Source organism: Manihot esculenta, chromosome 13 (genome assembly GCF_001659605.2).
Source record: "Manihot esculenta cultivar AM560-2 chromosome 13, M.esculenta_v8, whole genome shotgun sequence".
In the NCBI taxonomy this organism is placed as follows: domain Eukaryota; kingdom Viridiplantae; phylum Streptophyta; class Magnoliopsida; order Malpighiales; family Euphorbiaceae; genus Manihot; species Manihot esculenta.
This window is the reverse complement of record NC_035173.2, coordinates 8237316-8251830: the sequence shown is the minus strand read 5'-3', so window position 1 is coordinate 8251830 and position 14515 is coordinate 8237316. Positions and strand designations below refer to the sequence as shown.

At 31.1% G+C, this 14515-nt stretch overlaps 2 protein-coding genes across 3 annotated transcripts; both read right to left on the bottom strand.

The window, feature by feature from the left end:
- Positions 1-3143: 3143 nt before the first annotated feature.
- Positions 3144-5587, bottom strand: LOC110629605 (pentatricopeptide repeat-containing protein At5g08305). The gene has a single exon (XM_021776650.2). It carries the CDS (start codon positions 5326-5328, stop codon positions 3712-3714), a length of 1617 nt encoding a protein of 538 aa, XP_021632342.1. The 5' UTR covers positions 5329-5587; the 3' UTR covers positions 3144-3711.
- A 394-nt stretch (positions 5588-5981) lies between these two features.
- Positions 5982-12462, bottom strand: LOC110630154 (zinc finger CCCH domain-containing protein 3). 2 transcript variants are annotated; one of them, XM_021777500.2, is made up of 7 exons: positions 11952-12462; positions 11168-11334; positions 10879-10932; positions 9020-9136; positions 8597-8908; positions 6953-7228; positions 5982-6572 (listed from the first exon to the last, which is right to left on the bottom strand). In XM_021777500.2, the coding sequence occupies exons 1-7, from the start codon at positions 12034-12036 to the stop codon at positions 6216-6218; spliced, it is 1368 nt and encodes a 455-aa protein (XP_021633192.2). In that variant the 5' UTR covers positions 12037-12462; the 3' UTR covers positions 5982-6215. The 2 variants fall into 2 exon arrangements, with proteins under 2 accessions (XP_021633192.2, XP_043805641.1); XM_043949706.1 differs by lacking the exon at positions 11952-12462 and adding an exon at positions 11556-11910.
- Between the last annotated feature and the right edge of the window lie 2053 nt (positions 12463-14515).

Below are 14515 nucleotides of genomic sequence, written 5' to 3'. Positions count from 1 at the left end.
TCTAATTCCAACTATTTTTTTAAATATTTCATAATTAATTAAATTAATGAATTATAAAATATTGATATATGATGTAAATTTATTTGATTAATTATAAATTATAAACTGTTTAATTATTTATAATTATAATATAAGTAAAAAATAATTATATTTTGAAAAAATTAGAATGAAGAAACCAATACAATTAGTCTAAATATGAAAAATAATTTATAATTAAAAGAAGAAATAAACCAAATAATATAAATATAATAAATTAACATAATAAAAAAGGAATAAATTAGACCATTTAAATACAAAAAATAGCAAAATTGGAAAAAGAAAATAAAGAAAAACAATATAATTAAGCAAAGCAAAGAAAATTAACATAATTAAAAAAGGAAAATAAACGAATTATAGAAAATTGACGTAATTGAAAATGAAAAACGTGTAGCTCCAACTTTAATATTTATTGTTTGTACAGCTCAAGTTGGGGTAGTGCCTATTTGGGCCCGTCCCAAAACCTACCCATTGATAAAAGACAAGCTATTTTTAATTTCTCTTATTTTTTCTCTTTTATTTTATTTTCTTAAAGAAAAAAAAAAAGAATTGAAGTATAAAAAGTGTAAAGTTGAGTTTAAAAAGTGAGTGATATGCTTTTTGCTATTGAACTAAGTCGGGTTTGAATAATTTATTTTCTTTTAAAATCTGAATAAATACATTTTAATTTCTCCATTGCAGTTTATGGTCATAAGATGAAAATTGCTCAATATATTCATATTTTTTTTTAGTTAGTATCACAAAGTAAAATTATAACCAATGAAGAAAGGAGCCAGCATGATTTTGGAACTTCTAGTTAGCATTTTATCTGTGGTAGGCAAATTAAGGATCTTTGTCATGCTTTAAAGGGCTGCCTAGTAGTATTACAGATTTGGAAACATGTATGGGATGACCTTTCTCTTGCGAAGTTCCTTAAACTCTCACCTCATGAATGGTTCATGCATTGCTTTGAATTTGGGTCTAGCAAAGCTTAGAAGAGAGAGGCAAGAGAGGTGAATTCAGTTAATGAAAGTAGAAAACACTCATCAAGTATAATATCAGTCTCAGTATCAATTGCTCTCTGGAAGCCGAATGATTTCTATTCATTACTGTTATAGAGAGGTGAATATGGTGGCAGGCAGAATGACCAGTTGGGCAATTGATCATACAATTATATCAATTATTGTTTATGCTAAAGTATTAAGGTTGATGGATATAGAAGGGTTTAGGGTCAATACTCTCTTTCTCTCTCTCTCTAAGTGTTTAATAAGAAACTCTTCTCTCAAATTGGTTGAGCTTTCTTTTGTTTTTCCTGCAAAGAGTTAGAAAGTTTTAGTGTGAGGCTCTTTTACACTATGAGGTAGAAGGAGATTAACCTGGCTAGTAGAAAGTTTGGCTTCACTTCAGTGACTTTTCTTGCTATGGGTTGTATGATTTTGTTGTCTTTTGCAAATTTGATGATTTCTACTATGAGTTGATCTTTACAGATTTGTTCTTGCATATACATATGGCCTATGGAGATATCTACTTTAGTCAATGTCTAGTAGAATTTGGTAAAGGTTAGTGGATAGAGCTAGACTACAATAGGTCTCAAATCAACCCCTCTATAACTATAAAAAAAAGTCTTTACAGATCTCACATAAATTATGGATGAATGCGTGTGTAGACTTATATACCATCAAGAATCTTATCAAAATTGCTATGATTTTAACTTGAATTCAGTGGTTGTAATTCATGTGTGTCCTAATTCTAACAAAAAAACATTGCGATAAAGGATGAGTTGATATGCGTGCATATTGTGGCATCCATCTTTCGTTAAGATTTTTTGAAAAATATGTCTACCGGTCCTTTAGAATTCTAAAATAATTGTGGATAGGTGCCTGTAAAAACATATATATTACCAAAGAGTTTTATCAAAATTATCATGATTTTAACTTTAAATCCATTAATTAGTCTCCATCCTAAATCTGATAAAAAAAAAAAAAAAACTATAAAAGACTCAAAGTGCTATAGAGGTAGTGCTTTTTTCTAGTAGCCGTCAGAGATGAGCCTTGAAAGTTAGAAAGGAGCTCTATGCTTTGTATGTTCTCCGCTGCGAGATGGGTGAGCAGTCTTGTGAGAATAAGAAAGGCTCATTCTTATTTTAAAATTATTTAATTAAATTATTATTATATTTTATAAAATTAAACTCTTTAATCTATTTATTAAAATTTTTTTACTATTTAATTCCTCATTTTCTCTATTATTTTTCAATTTAAAAATTTGCTTTCCATTCTCAAAATTTCAAATCTAAATCTCTATTTAAATTTTTTTAGATTATTCACTCATTATTTAATTTAATTTTATATACTATTTTTATTATTAAGTGATATTTTTTTTATTTATCTCACTTAATTACTTATATATTTATATGATTGAAAGTATATAAAAATAAATTTTGATGGGTTAGAATATTTATTTTTTTAAAAAAATTAAATTTCAATACGTTGTATTAAAATATTATATTATTTTAATAATATTAATTTTTAATGAATTTGCGCATTACGACCATAATGAAAAGAGATTTTTTTATAATAAATTTTATTAAAAATCAATTATATAATAAAATTGATGATAAATCATGAATAATTGATCATAACTTATATTAAAAAATACATTTACAAATACATATCATTAAGAATATTTACCACACTGATTATAATTTAATTATAATAGTGTATTCACTTTTTATAAGAATTTATTTTTTAAATATATATTTATTTTATACTCTTTTAATAATTTTTGTTATTTTAATTTTTTTATATATATTAAAAAAGACAATTTATTTTATTGATTTTTTAATTATATTCGTCTTAAAAATATTAAATTTTATTAATTATTAAAATAAAATTTTGAATACTTAATTAGAAAAATAATAATTAATATAAATTAATTTAAAAATAATATAAAATTAAATAAGATTAAAATAATCCATTAATATATTACAATAATAACAAAAATGAGAAAAAAAACAAAAATAATGAAATGAAAGAGAATATGTATTATTTTAATTATTTATGTATATTGAAATCTTGAACTAAAATTTTGGATCCACTGCTGTTTGGGTTATGTATGGAGCATGCATGGAGTCTGGGTTCTCTATGGAGCATGCATGGAGTCTGGGTTCTCTATGGAGCATGCATGGAGTCCTGGAGCTCCTATCATCTCCTCTCTGCTCACTGCAAGTAGTTGTCGGCAATGGTAGTGTGACACGGAGGTTTCCAAGAAAGTTGTGGGGTTAAATGGGTTTTCTGGGTTTCTCATTGGATGGGCTTTCCTATTGTGGACTTGTGTTTTGGCCTTTCGGGCCGGTATTCTTTGCCATGGATGGGACTGAGCTTTGTAATGCTTTTAATGCAAATGTTCTTTGCAGGTGAAAAAAAATAGGGGTGATGGATATCTAGATTCAGGAGCACCGCGCAGCCTTAAAGCGTAGGAAGGGAACAACAATAGAAGCAAATACGGTGTATTGGTTTGTGGATTTTGCAGAATTATCAGATAATTCAGAGAAGGTCTTCAAAGACCCAACTCTCGGGGATAAAACTATCTGAACATATCTGAGATTTACTAGATGATTTGCCACTGAAGTTTTATGTAAAGAGAAGATGAGTTTGAAAACTTCAATCTGCAGAAAGGAATTAATAATTAATCTCCTCCTTATCGTGCAAAAAAATATTCTTGATTTTCATAATCAACAGTATGTTTCATTTGGCTTACAACAAAATTTAAAATCCTATATATTTGCTCTGAACTAGGATGTGTTTTATCATGTGCAATGAAAGTGTGCAGAGCTCCATAAATCTCCACAAAACTATAACCAGGAGATTTTTTCACCCCCATCCTCTCCATGGCCTCTCTCATGCTTCTTGCTTTGTCCCAGCGTCTCACAATAGCATAAATATTTGATAAGCCAATATATCGACCATCATGGTGAGGCTCTAGCTCAATAAGTTTCCTTCCTATTATTTCTGCAAGATCAAACTTTCTGTGGTTCATGCATCCACTTAGCAGAGCTCCCAACATTGAAGCTGTTGGCTGAATGGGCATTTGACATAGAAATTGGTATGCCTCTGCAATTTGACCAGCACGGGCCATAGCATCAATCATACAAGCATAATGCTCACTCTTAAGAGCCATGCCATGTTTACCAAGATACTCAAAGAAATACCAAGCCTCCTTTACTAACCCACCATGAGCACAAGCACTCAACAAGTTCAAGTATGTGATCTCATCTGGCTTAACCCCTACTATAAGCATTTCTGTAAACAAATCAAGTGATTCTTTAACCAAACCATGAGTTGCAAGTCCTCCAATCATTGCATTCCAAATTAACACATCACCTGGCTCCTTGGAAACCCCACGAAACACATTGAAAGCCTCTTGTATTGCCCCGCACTTGGCGTACATGTCGACAAGAGAGGTGCGCAAAACCAAGGTCAATGGTAACCCATTATCAATAACGTAACGATGCATCGTCCTTCCTTTATCAAGGGCACCCAAGTGAGCACAAGCACACAATACACTCACCATAGTCACCTCATTGGGATTGGGACCCAAGACTCGCATTTTCTCAAAAACTGCTAAAGCATCCCCGCAAGCCCCACTCTTAACATACCCATCAATCAAACAACTCCAAGACAAGACGTCCCGTTGAGGCATTGAATCAAACAATTCGCATGCTAAACCCATGTCTCCACATTTTGCGTAACCATCTATCATGGAATTCCATGAAACCGAATTTTTCATAAGTATTCCATCGAACACCTTTCGCGCATGCAGAATTTCTCCAAAAGATGCATACATATGAATCAAAGAATTCGAAACAAACCTATCAGATGCATACCCAGCTTTTGTAATATGGGCATGAAACGCCATACCCAGTTCTCGATTCAAAAGGCGAGCTGATGCCTTAGCAAGAAAAGGGAATGTTAAATAGTCAGGCAAGATTCCAACCCGCAACATTTTAATAAAAACTGAGACTGATTTATTTGGATTTTTGCTCTTTGAGTATCCTCTTATGACTGTGTTCCAATTGAAGATTGTTGGATTTGAGAGAGACAAAAGAACCAAGAGGGAGTAATGGACGTTTCCTGAATCAGATAGTGCAGAGAAGGAAAGAATTCTAGATACAAAAGATTCATCTTGGGAGAGACCTAAAGTAATCACCAGAGCATGAACTTGCTTCAACTCTAACATTGATTTGCATTTATCGAGAATGGTGATTAGGGTCGAGCTTAGAACAGCATTCCCACGAAGTAACGATGCATTCACCATTTACAGCTGCTCAGCACCTGAAGACGAGAAAATAAAAAGAATTATACAAATAGAGAGAAAGACCAGAGGTTCGGAGTTGGCGTATTCGATCCCCTTGGAGACATCAATTGGCAATTCGGTCCCAAAACCTTTTTCGAATAAAATTTTCCAATTGTCGGTTCGGGTTTATAACTATACTTTTTTTTTTCCCAATAAATTACAATTTAATCTCTAAATTTTAATATAATTAATAAATCTACCACTATATTTTAAAATTCTAACACTTATTTTTATTTTTTATTTAAATTTATTTATAAATCATCATTAAAGGTTAAATAAAATAGTATTTATTAAAATTTAAAAACTACACTCTACTTAATTTATTTAACTTTATTTATATTTTTATCTAATTATATAATTAAAAGGCAAATCTCACCAGATACCTTTAAAAAATAGATGGAAACACTAAATTGTCAAAAAAAAAAAAATCATCCGATGGAAGTAACTAAAACTTCATACAGCCAACATTTTCAGCTATAGCGATATCTTATATAAGACAAAAAGCTTAAGCACTCCTCCTGTCAGCAATATAAATCATTACATTGTAGTAAGATCTTTTTATCATGACCAACCGATATCATTCAAGCAAAGAGAAATCATCCGAGGAAGAAATATGACAAATTTTCACCTGCATTTTATTCACAACAAAAAATGCCTTCCAATGACCCCAGATTTTGCTCATCGTATTTCATTTCAAGACAACCTATCACACACTCTGCAGAACCACAGGTGAAAAAGGGGGGCCAGGAGGTGTACATGTCACAAAAATCTCCTTTAAAAGTACAAAATATATAAAGAAAAAAAAAGTATCAATAAAACAAAAAGAAGAAATTTCAACCAACTCAAAATTAATCATGTGATGGTTCTGAAGATGAGTGAGAGGAGCGTAGCGGTGGAGAACCGGCCTGCTCAGGGTGATCATCAGAAATCTTTGTATTTTTATCTGAATTTTGATGTTTGTTGCTTGCAGTATCCGGATTTCGGACCCAATCGGGGAATTTCGGTGATAGAGAGACAGGACTTTCAGATGAAAGAGCTGGTGGTGACATTCTTGGATAAGTAAAGAGAGAGGAATCAAATATAGATACAGGCTGCAGGTTCAAACTGTAGCTATACGGATATCCAGGGAAAGGATGATCAAATCTGCAAGTTGGACCAAATTTGCATAGTCCATACATACTGTAGTTTGAACATACAGGTTGTGCCTGCATTAACAGAGCAGCAAATCATAGCAAAATCATTCATTAAATTCCAATCAAGTGTAGATATATTTTGAATATTTAAATAGTTGAAAAAGAGGCAATGCATGCTAATGTAATCTTAATAGGAGCAGAATTACATAAAACAGCAATGTTTACCCTTTCCCTATGATCACCTGAAGTGATGCCCATGGGCATTTGAGACACCTGGCCCATATGTGCACTGCATGCACAATGGCCTAGCATGTCATGCACAATCCAATTCCAAGACTTGCACTCTGGCAATTGCCATTAGCGATTCTTTCATCATTTATGTTCAAGTAAATTTCAAAACTTATATCCGAAACAGGGCACATCATGGAACACAAAATAAATGTGAAACTTACGGGCCTTGAGGGAAGACCAGGTGAGCCAACAGAACTCGTTGCTAGTTGTGCAATTCTTTCTTTTGGATGATGGTACTTGCAGTCAGATCCATATTTGCAGGTCCCAGTATTCATATAATACCGACATTCTGGTTGATCAGGTCTCTCAGGGAGATTAGAGGTGGTTGTTGATAGCAAAAGTACTTGTCCACTAGATCCTGACTCACCTTGATTCCTAGAGTTGTAAACAAGACTAGATCCCAAAACACTAGCAGAAGACATGGGATTCAAGTTTCCCTGATTGACAAATAAATGCATGATATCGGGGAGAAAGGCCTTGCCAACAAAATCTACTAAGACACACATGGTACAAAGTGAAACTTAAAAAGTAAATTATAAACAATAAAAGAAGTTCCAATCAAAGATTTCTTGCATGCATAGCACCATTTCAAGATAAAACAATATGTACCTATGCCCAGAATCATATATAGAATGTAACTGCATCAACTTGCAATTTTTCTTAAGATGCTAATGCAAACGAGAAAAGGAAATTTGAGCAGTATTTAGATTTACAAATACTAACTTTTATTATTTCACTACGATCAATTTTTATCGTTTATTTTTCCTAAAATTCCTCTTTGATTTTGGTTTTCGAATTTTAGTTGCTTTAGTACTAACATAACATCCAAGCAATTGGAACTTAGCCATTATTGAATGATTGAAGAAACTTATGTTTTCAAAAATTGCTTCTCTTGCTTTCAAATTTTTTTCTTTCCATAATTCCATATCATATATAAGTAATTTAGGAAGCATGGTAACACCAGTCACCAGATAATGCATGCATTATATCATTTGTAAATCACCAAAAATACTCTTCTTCTGTTGCTACTTACCAACTTAGATAAGTTAAATTCAACGAATAGAAAGCATATCAACTTTCCAATTCCTTTGTGCTTTTAAGTTTACATTCATCATATAAACAACAATATTTGCATTTGACCTCACAACTACCTGCCCCCCCCTCCAAAAAAAAAAAAAAAAGAAATTGCCTGTCAAAATCACACATCTTGAAAGAGGCCACATTTATGCAAGATATCAATGGGTCAGCACATACAAGGACTACTTAAAGCTGAAGCACATAAAACAGCAAGCACACTTGTGGAAAATAACAGATTTTGGATCATTGCCTAGTAAGAGCACCCAGTAGGTTCGAACATTGCACCCTAACCACAGTACTCTCTTAACAATGCTATGCCCTTAGCACAGCAAGCACCTAGAAATGCAATCATATGAATCCAGTAAACAGAAATATGAAAGTCAAACAACAGTAGGAGACCAAATATTAACTGATTTCAAACACATTACATAAATGTCTCCATGGAAACTACTTGTCTGAAATTTCCACAAATAAAGAGCATCCATCCACCATTTCACTCAACTTAAACTCCGCTGTGAACTTAAGTTCGATCAAAGACTGGGCATTTCTGTGTGTTCTGGTATCTAAAGAGAATTTAAGTTTTTCATGGATAGATGTCTCCCCTAAGTCAATCAACTTCAGTGAAAGTATAATGTAGCCATGAATCATGCCTACTAGCACATCACATTTATGTAATTTTAACAGACTAATTATGGGAAAAAACAGAACTTTGGAGATCATTTACATACCACATAGGTGTTCCAGCCTTGTGCTGGAATGACACCCTGAGAAGGAGAAAGAACAACAGGCATATATGCCTGTGGACCCTGTGGACGAGGGCCAGACACATATGGTGTTCTTGGTAATGACCATGCTGGAAGCCCACCTAGATAAGGCAGACCTGATGAAGGCATAATTGATGTTCCCATAGGCCCAGAGACAGCAGGTCCAGTCAAAGGCAACCCAGTTCCAAGTGGTGCAGGGTGGGGGTGATGGAACTTGCATGCAACTCCAAATTTACATGAACCAGTCCGCATATAATAAGGACATGATTTTTCATCCTAGAGATTAAATAATAAAAATTGTAATGGTCCATGGCAATGGCATCTAATGAATTTTGGCAAAACCAAAGGGGAAAAATATTTAAATTAGATACAATGGGCAGTAAGCACCTGTCGCATGGGAAGACCTAGAATGTTAAATGAAACAGGCCCTGCACCATTCCTGTCCCTTGGATGATGATATTTACATGTTGAACCATATTTGCAGGTCCCTGTCTTTAAATAGTACTGCAATGAATTACAAATTATTAGAAGATCAACCCAGATAAAAAGAAGGGTTCGATTTTATATTATGCTTTCTTATTTACATAGAATTTAGGAGGTTCCAACAAACAAGTTTGTATATATAGCAACACTGCATGCTAAATGACATTAGCCATCACTGGTTCTCAATTAGCCAACTGCCCAACCATTCCTGGTGGATGCATGAATATCAAACCAAGAAGTTCACACTTGATACAAGTTTCACTATATCTAGTTTAATAAACAATAAGATAACTGGTTATTGAATCATTGATTAAAAAGTTATATCTGTGCCAATATATGAATTGCATATCTTTTTTGGTACCTCACCATGAAAGTCTATATCAATCCTGAAACTCCTAAAATGGAATTAGAAAAACATGCCTCTAACCATGAAAATTTGCAATTGCAGAAAGAGCTGAATGTTTTCACACTCGTTAAAACTTCAATTAACTATCCTTCATAGTTATCATTACCACATCTGTTCTTCTCAAATAATTAATTATGATTGAATATCATAACAAATTCTTATGGAAATATACGTTATAATAACAAAAAAAATCCATCCTAATATAGAATATAATATAGTAGAATTTATCAATCATAAACTTGAATTGCCAAAAAAAAAGGAAAAAAGTGTTGTGCTCACCAATCACTGGTTGAGAAAAAAAAATAGAAGTTATACCAGTGGCAACTGCTCAAATGGTAATGACTGCATTTCCTTAAGAAAAATCATTATGGAAGGAACAGGTCAAAATGTAATAATCAGAGTAACTTCTAAACCAATACCCAAACCAAGGAAAGCTAGACCCTCCTTTGCAGGGACTAAAAAGATGAAGGAATCAAAGACAGCAATTTTTTGATATTCATAATTGCCATCATATGGAGTGCAATCGTACAGCAGAAAAATTATGCATGATGCTTCTCTGTGCAACACAAGGTTGTTGATTTCATTTACAATGGTAAATGGAATGGGCCATTAGCTGGCAACAACAGACTATTTATTCCACATCCAAGTAGTTTCAAGAATTTATCCTTGTCAAGATGAGCAGTACTTGGTGATTGGGACAGCGAATTCCAAAATAATTTTCTATGGCTAATCCCTGTAAAAAACACATGTTAACAAGTAAAGCCATTGGCCTATGTCTAAAAGGTTCTTGCATTCAATTCAAAAATGTACTTTTATCGCACCATCCATGATTGATGTGATCCTACCATCTTATCTATATTGTAAAAGCAGTTCAAAAACCAAAAAGGTTGGTCTTTAGTGACAGTTTCCCAAGACAGTTAGGAAATATATTTTACAGAACAGCTAGGGCTATTATGGACTGAAAGGGAGAAAATTGTGCCAGCAGCATCTCGAAGGAAATGACTTTGCTGTCATAATATTTTACAAAACAGCTAGGGCTTTTTTCTTAGGCATACTATTAAATGTTCTAATCCCATACTAGTTCCAGTTCAGCATTGAGTTCTTAATTATCAGCCTCAATAAGTGGGTAACCTAATGAGATCTTGTAAGCAATTTATACAAGGATTGTCCCCTCCTTTTTTTTCTCATCTCTTGAATGACTTTATTAATCCAAAAAAAAAAAAGAATTGAACACCTGAGTTCTTCAAATAACATAATTCAAAAAACATAATTAGACAGACAGCATAATATTGCATGTCATATGTTGCAAAACTCAAGTAGGTCAATTTTTCACAGCAAAGAATAGAAAAGAACTTGCCCCACAGTCAGGTTGCCCAACTCTTTCAGGAAGCTCTTCTATAAATTGAGTGCCCTGTAAAGAGAATAACTTAATAAGAAAATTAAACCTTAAGCTCAAGGCCCCAAGCTATATATCAAAAAAGAAAAGAAAAGAAAAGAAAAAGAGCAAAATGTCAATGTCAAGCAAAAGCTACAGAATATACAACATGGTAAAACAAACACTTGAAAGCACATAAAGCATTATAAAGCAACATATCATAAATGCAGAGAGAAAAAAAGAACTTCTAAAAGTAAACATTTTGTATTACCAGCGCAGCAGGAGGGTGATTAAAACGACAGTTACTTCCATAACCACATAATCCGGTCCTTAGATAATAGATACAATCTGGTTCACCAGGACGATCTGGGTATGGACTTGATGGAGCCATACCACCTTGTTCTTGATTATCATGAATTTTCAACCGCCAAATTCCATCTGCAATGTGCAAATAAGCCAAATAAACAAATAAAGACCAAAAACCCACATTTTAGCCAGCATCAGAAAAGGTCTAAGAAAAACTCCGTTCAAAACAGCAGAAAACAGAGCATAAAATTTGATTGCCTGTGAAAGCTAAATCCCTTCAAGCATTGATACGCACTGCATAAATAAACAAAAAAGCTCTCAAAACTAAAAACCCACATGCGACGAACACCTACCAAGCAAGAAAGCGCAACGGCACTGAATTCATACATGTTCCTTCAACGACCAAAAGCTCCCAAAACCAGAAACCCATAAACCATCAGAAGGGATTGCAAATACGCATAATTCAAACAATTTAACAAAACAGCGAGTATGATATGAGATTCATAACAAACAAAGAAATCATTTAAACAATAAATACAACTTCTAACCTTGTAAGAAATCGTAGCATTTAACAACAATATGCATTGTCATTTAACAACAATAATAACAAACTAATAAATCACGATCATCTAATTCAACCATCCATCACTCAATTACACACACTCCCAATATTGTTTAACAAATATAACAAAAAATAAAGCAGATCTTATCTGTTCTGAACAAAAAATAGCTGAAAAATACAGTGGTACCTTCAATATTATCAGGAGATTGATTTGGCACAGCATTGCTCTTAACCTGCCTATTATTGTTGTTATTATTACTATTATCTGGCATCGGTAACACAAAATTCCTATAATCACTAGTCTCGATTTTCTTCTTCTTCTTCTTCTTCTGCTTCTTCTTCTTCTTCTTCTTCTTCTCTGTGTTAACTTCGAATCAACAATCAAACATCACAAAACCAAAATCAATGAATCAAAGCAGGAAAAATAAAAGCCTAAAAAAGTACACAAAAGGGTGTGATTCAAAATAGGAAAAATTCAAAAAAAAAAAGAAGAAAAAATGATGTGATCAAAGGGAGTTTCGGTGAAATTGAAGAGATTAAAAAAGGGAAAAGGCTCCAGAAAGCAATGCTGCATAAATAAATTATGAAGGAATCAATAGAGAAATCGTAGAAATATATTCCAATTCGATTAAATTCCTCTCCTTTTCTCTCTGTCCTATATTCATCATCAATTTTCTTTATCTTTTCCTGGACTGAGAAGGAAGTAGTAGGTATATAAGAGGGGCAATTTCGGATCTCTGTGAAAAAATTATTTACAAAATTAATTCTTTTTTATTTATACTGAATTTACATTACTGCCCCTGAAGCATGCCTTGCCAATTAATTTCCGTTAATAACTGTATTATGAAAAATTAAGAACGCTATTTACTTTCTTCTCGCTTGGCCACGTTGACTGAAATCGTTCTCGCATAATCTCATTGTTTTTCACATGATTTTTTATTTTTAAAAATAAAACTTTTTAATTAAAATAATCGAATATTTAACTTATTATACTTTAAAATATGAAAGTCATAAAAATTAATTTTTTTATTTAATTTTTCAAATAGATGAATTATCCTATTGCATGTTTGATATCATATAAAAATAAATTTTATAATTTTTTTGGATTAGATAATTTTTTATATCTCAGCTTGACTTGCTCTAATAATTTTTTATCACAAAAACATTTTATTTTTTAAATTCATTTTAAATATAGGATTATTTTACTTTTAAAATAATATATTATTTATTAACTTTTTAACATTTTCATATTTAATACATATTAAAAAATAAATTTATTAATTTTAAAAATAATTTATTAATATAAATCGAATTAATTATTTTTTAAATTTATTTTATATTTATATATTTGTGGGCATGTTGATTTTTCAAAGTGAATTAATACGAGTGGTAACCGGATCGTAAGTTCGTAATTAGAAAAGGAAACGAGAGAGTACATAGGGGTATTTGTGTAATTGCGGTCGTATTAAATGCACGCAGAGGTAGGCGTGGGTATCACGGTATGAATTTTTGGGTCTTCCGAGTAGGAAAATTAAAAGAAATTAAGAAATAAACAAACAAGACGTCACCGTCACAGCGCGCGAACTTGAGGGGGCAACTGCGAGATGTGGGCCATTGGATTTGAATTCTCTGTGGGTCCCATGTAAAATTCCTCTGATCGTGCATAATGAAAAGACTATTCTAACCCCACAAGACAGTTAACTTGTTCTAGTTTGAACAGAAGTTGGGAGCATTTATGTCATTGAGGACGTTAGAGGGCGCGAAATTGCTCAAAGAGGGAGAAAAAAAAATCTATTATATATAAAATACGATCTTGGAGAGATGAGAGAAAAAAAAAAGTTTTTCTTTTTCTTTTTTTTTTATTTTAAAGTTATTTTAATAATTTTTCCATTTTTTTCTTATTTCTAAATTATTTTAATGCTTTTCTAAATCTAAATTCATTTAATTTTTCTAAATGTTTTTATATAATACAAATTTATTTAATTCATTTTTAAAATTTTTTTATATAATTCAAATTCAATTAATTAATTTTTAAAATTTTTAATAAAGATTAATTTATATTTATCTATTATCTATTAATTTTATCCTAAAATATATATATATATATATATATATACACTGAGTTTAAGTATTATTTTTTTAATGAAAATATAAGTTCATTTATTTATAAAAAAATAAAATGTTAAAATTTCTCACTATAAAGATAATAACAAATTTATAAATGTTAGAAGTTAAAAATATTTATTAATTATATAAATAGTTAATATATAAAATATTTTTTAATTATATTTTTTAATTATTTAAATTATTTTAATACTCTTAATTTTTTTTATTAATTTACCTGTATATTTTGTATTTATCATTGGTAAAATTTATATATATATTTATATTTTTATGTTAAGTTTATATAATTTTGAAGTGTTATATTTTTTTCATGAAAATTTAATATAACACAGACAATAACAAATCTGTTAAGATTTAATAATATTTATTAATTATATAAAGAGTTAATATATAAAATATCTTTTAAATAAAAATTGCTATTATGTAACTATGAAAATAATTATAATATTTATACCTTTAATAAATCTAGCCGATTTAAATTAGTATAAGATGAGTAATGGTGATTTAATTAATAATGAAATTTAACTAATTTATTATTCAAAATAAATGTAAAAGATACATTAAAAAATTTAATAACTTTGTAAGTATTAAATTGAAAATTTTAATTTTAAATTTTATAAGAGAAAT

What these genes read in the sequence shown, in the direction of transcription:
- LOC110630154 (XM_021777500.2), bottom strand. Translation starts at nt 12,036, where the DNA reads ATGCCAGATAATAGTAATAATAACAACAATAATAGGCAGGTTAAGAGC. An exon ending in TTGGGCAACCTGACTGTGGG is followed by an intron (nt 9,137 to 10,878) that starts GCAAGTTCTTTT and finishes AATTCATTGCAG; the next exon opens with TACTATTTAAAGACAGGGAC. An exon ending in CTGGTCTTCCCTCAAGGCCC is followed by an intron (nt 6,573 to 6,952) that starts GTAAGTTTCACA and finishes CTGTTAATGCAG; the next exon opens with GCACAACCTGTATGTTCAAA.
- LOC110629605 (XM_021776650.2), bottom strand. Translation starts at nt 5,328, where the DNA reads ATGGTGAATGCATCGTTACTTCGTGGGAATGCTGTTCTAAGCTCGACC.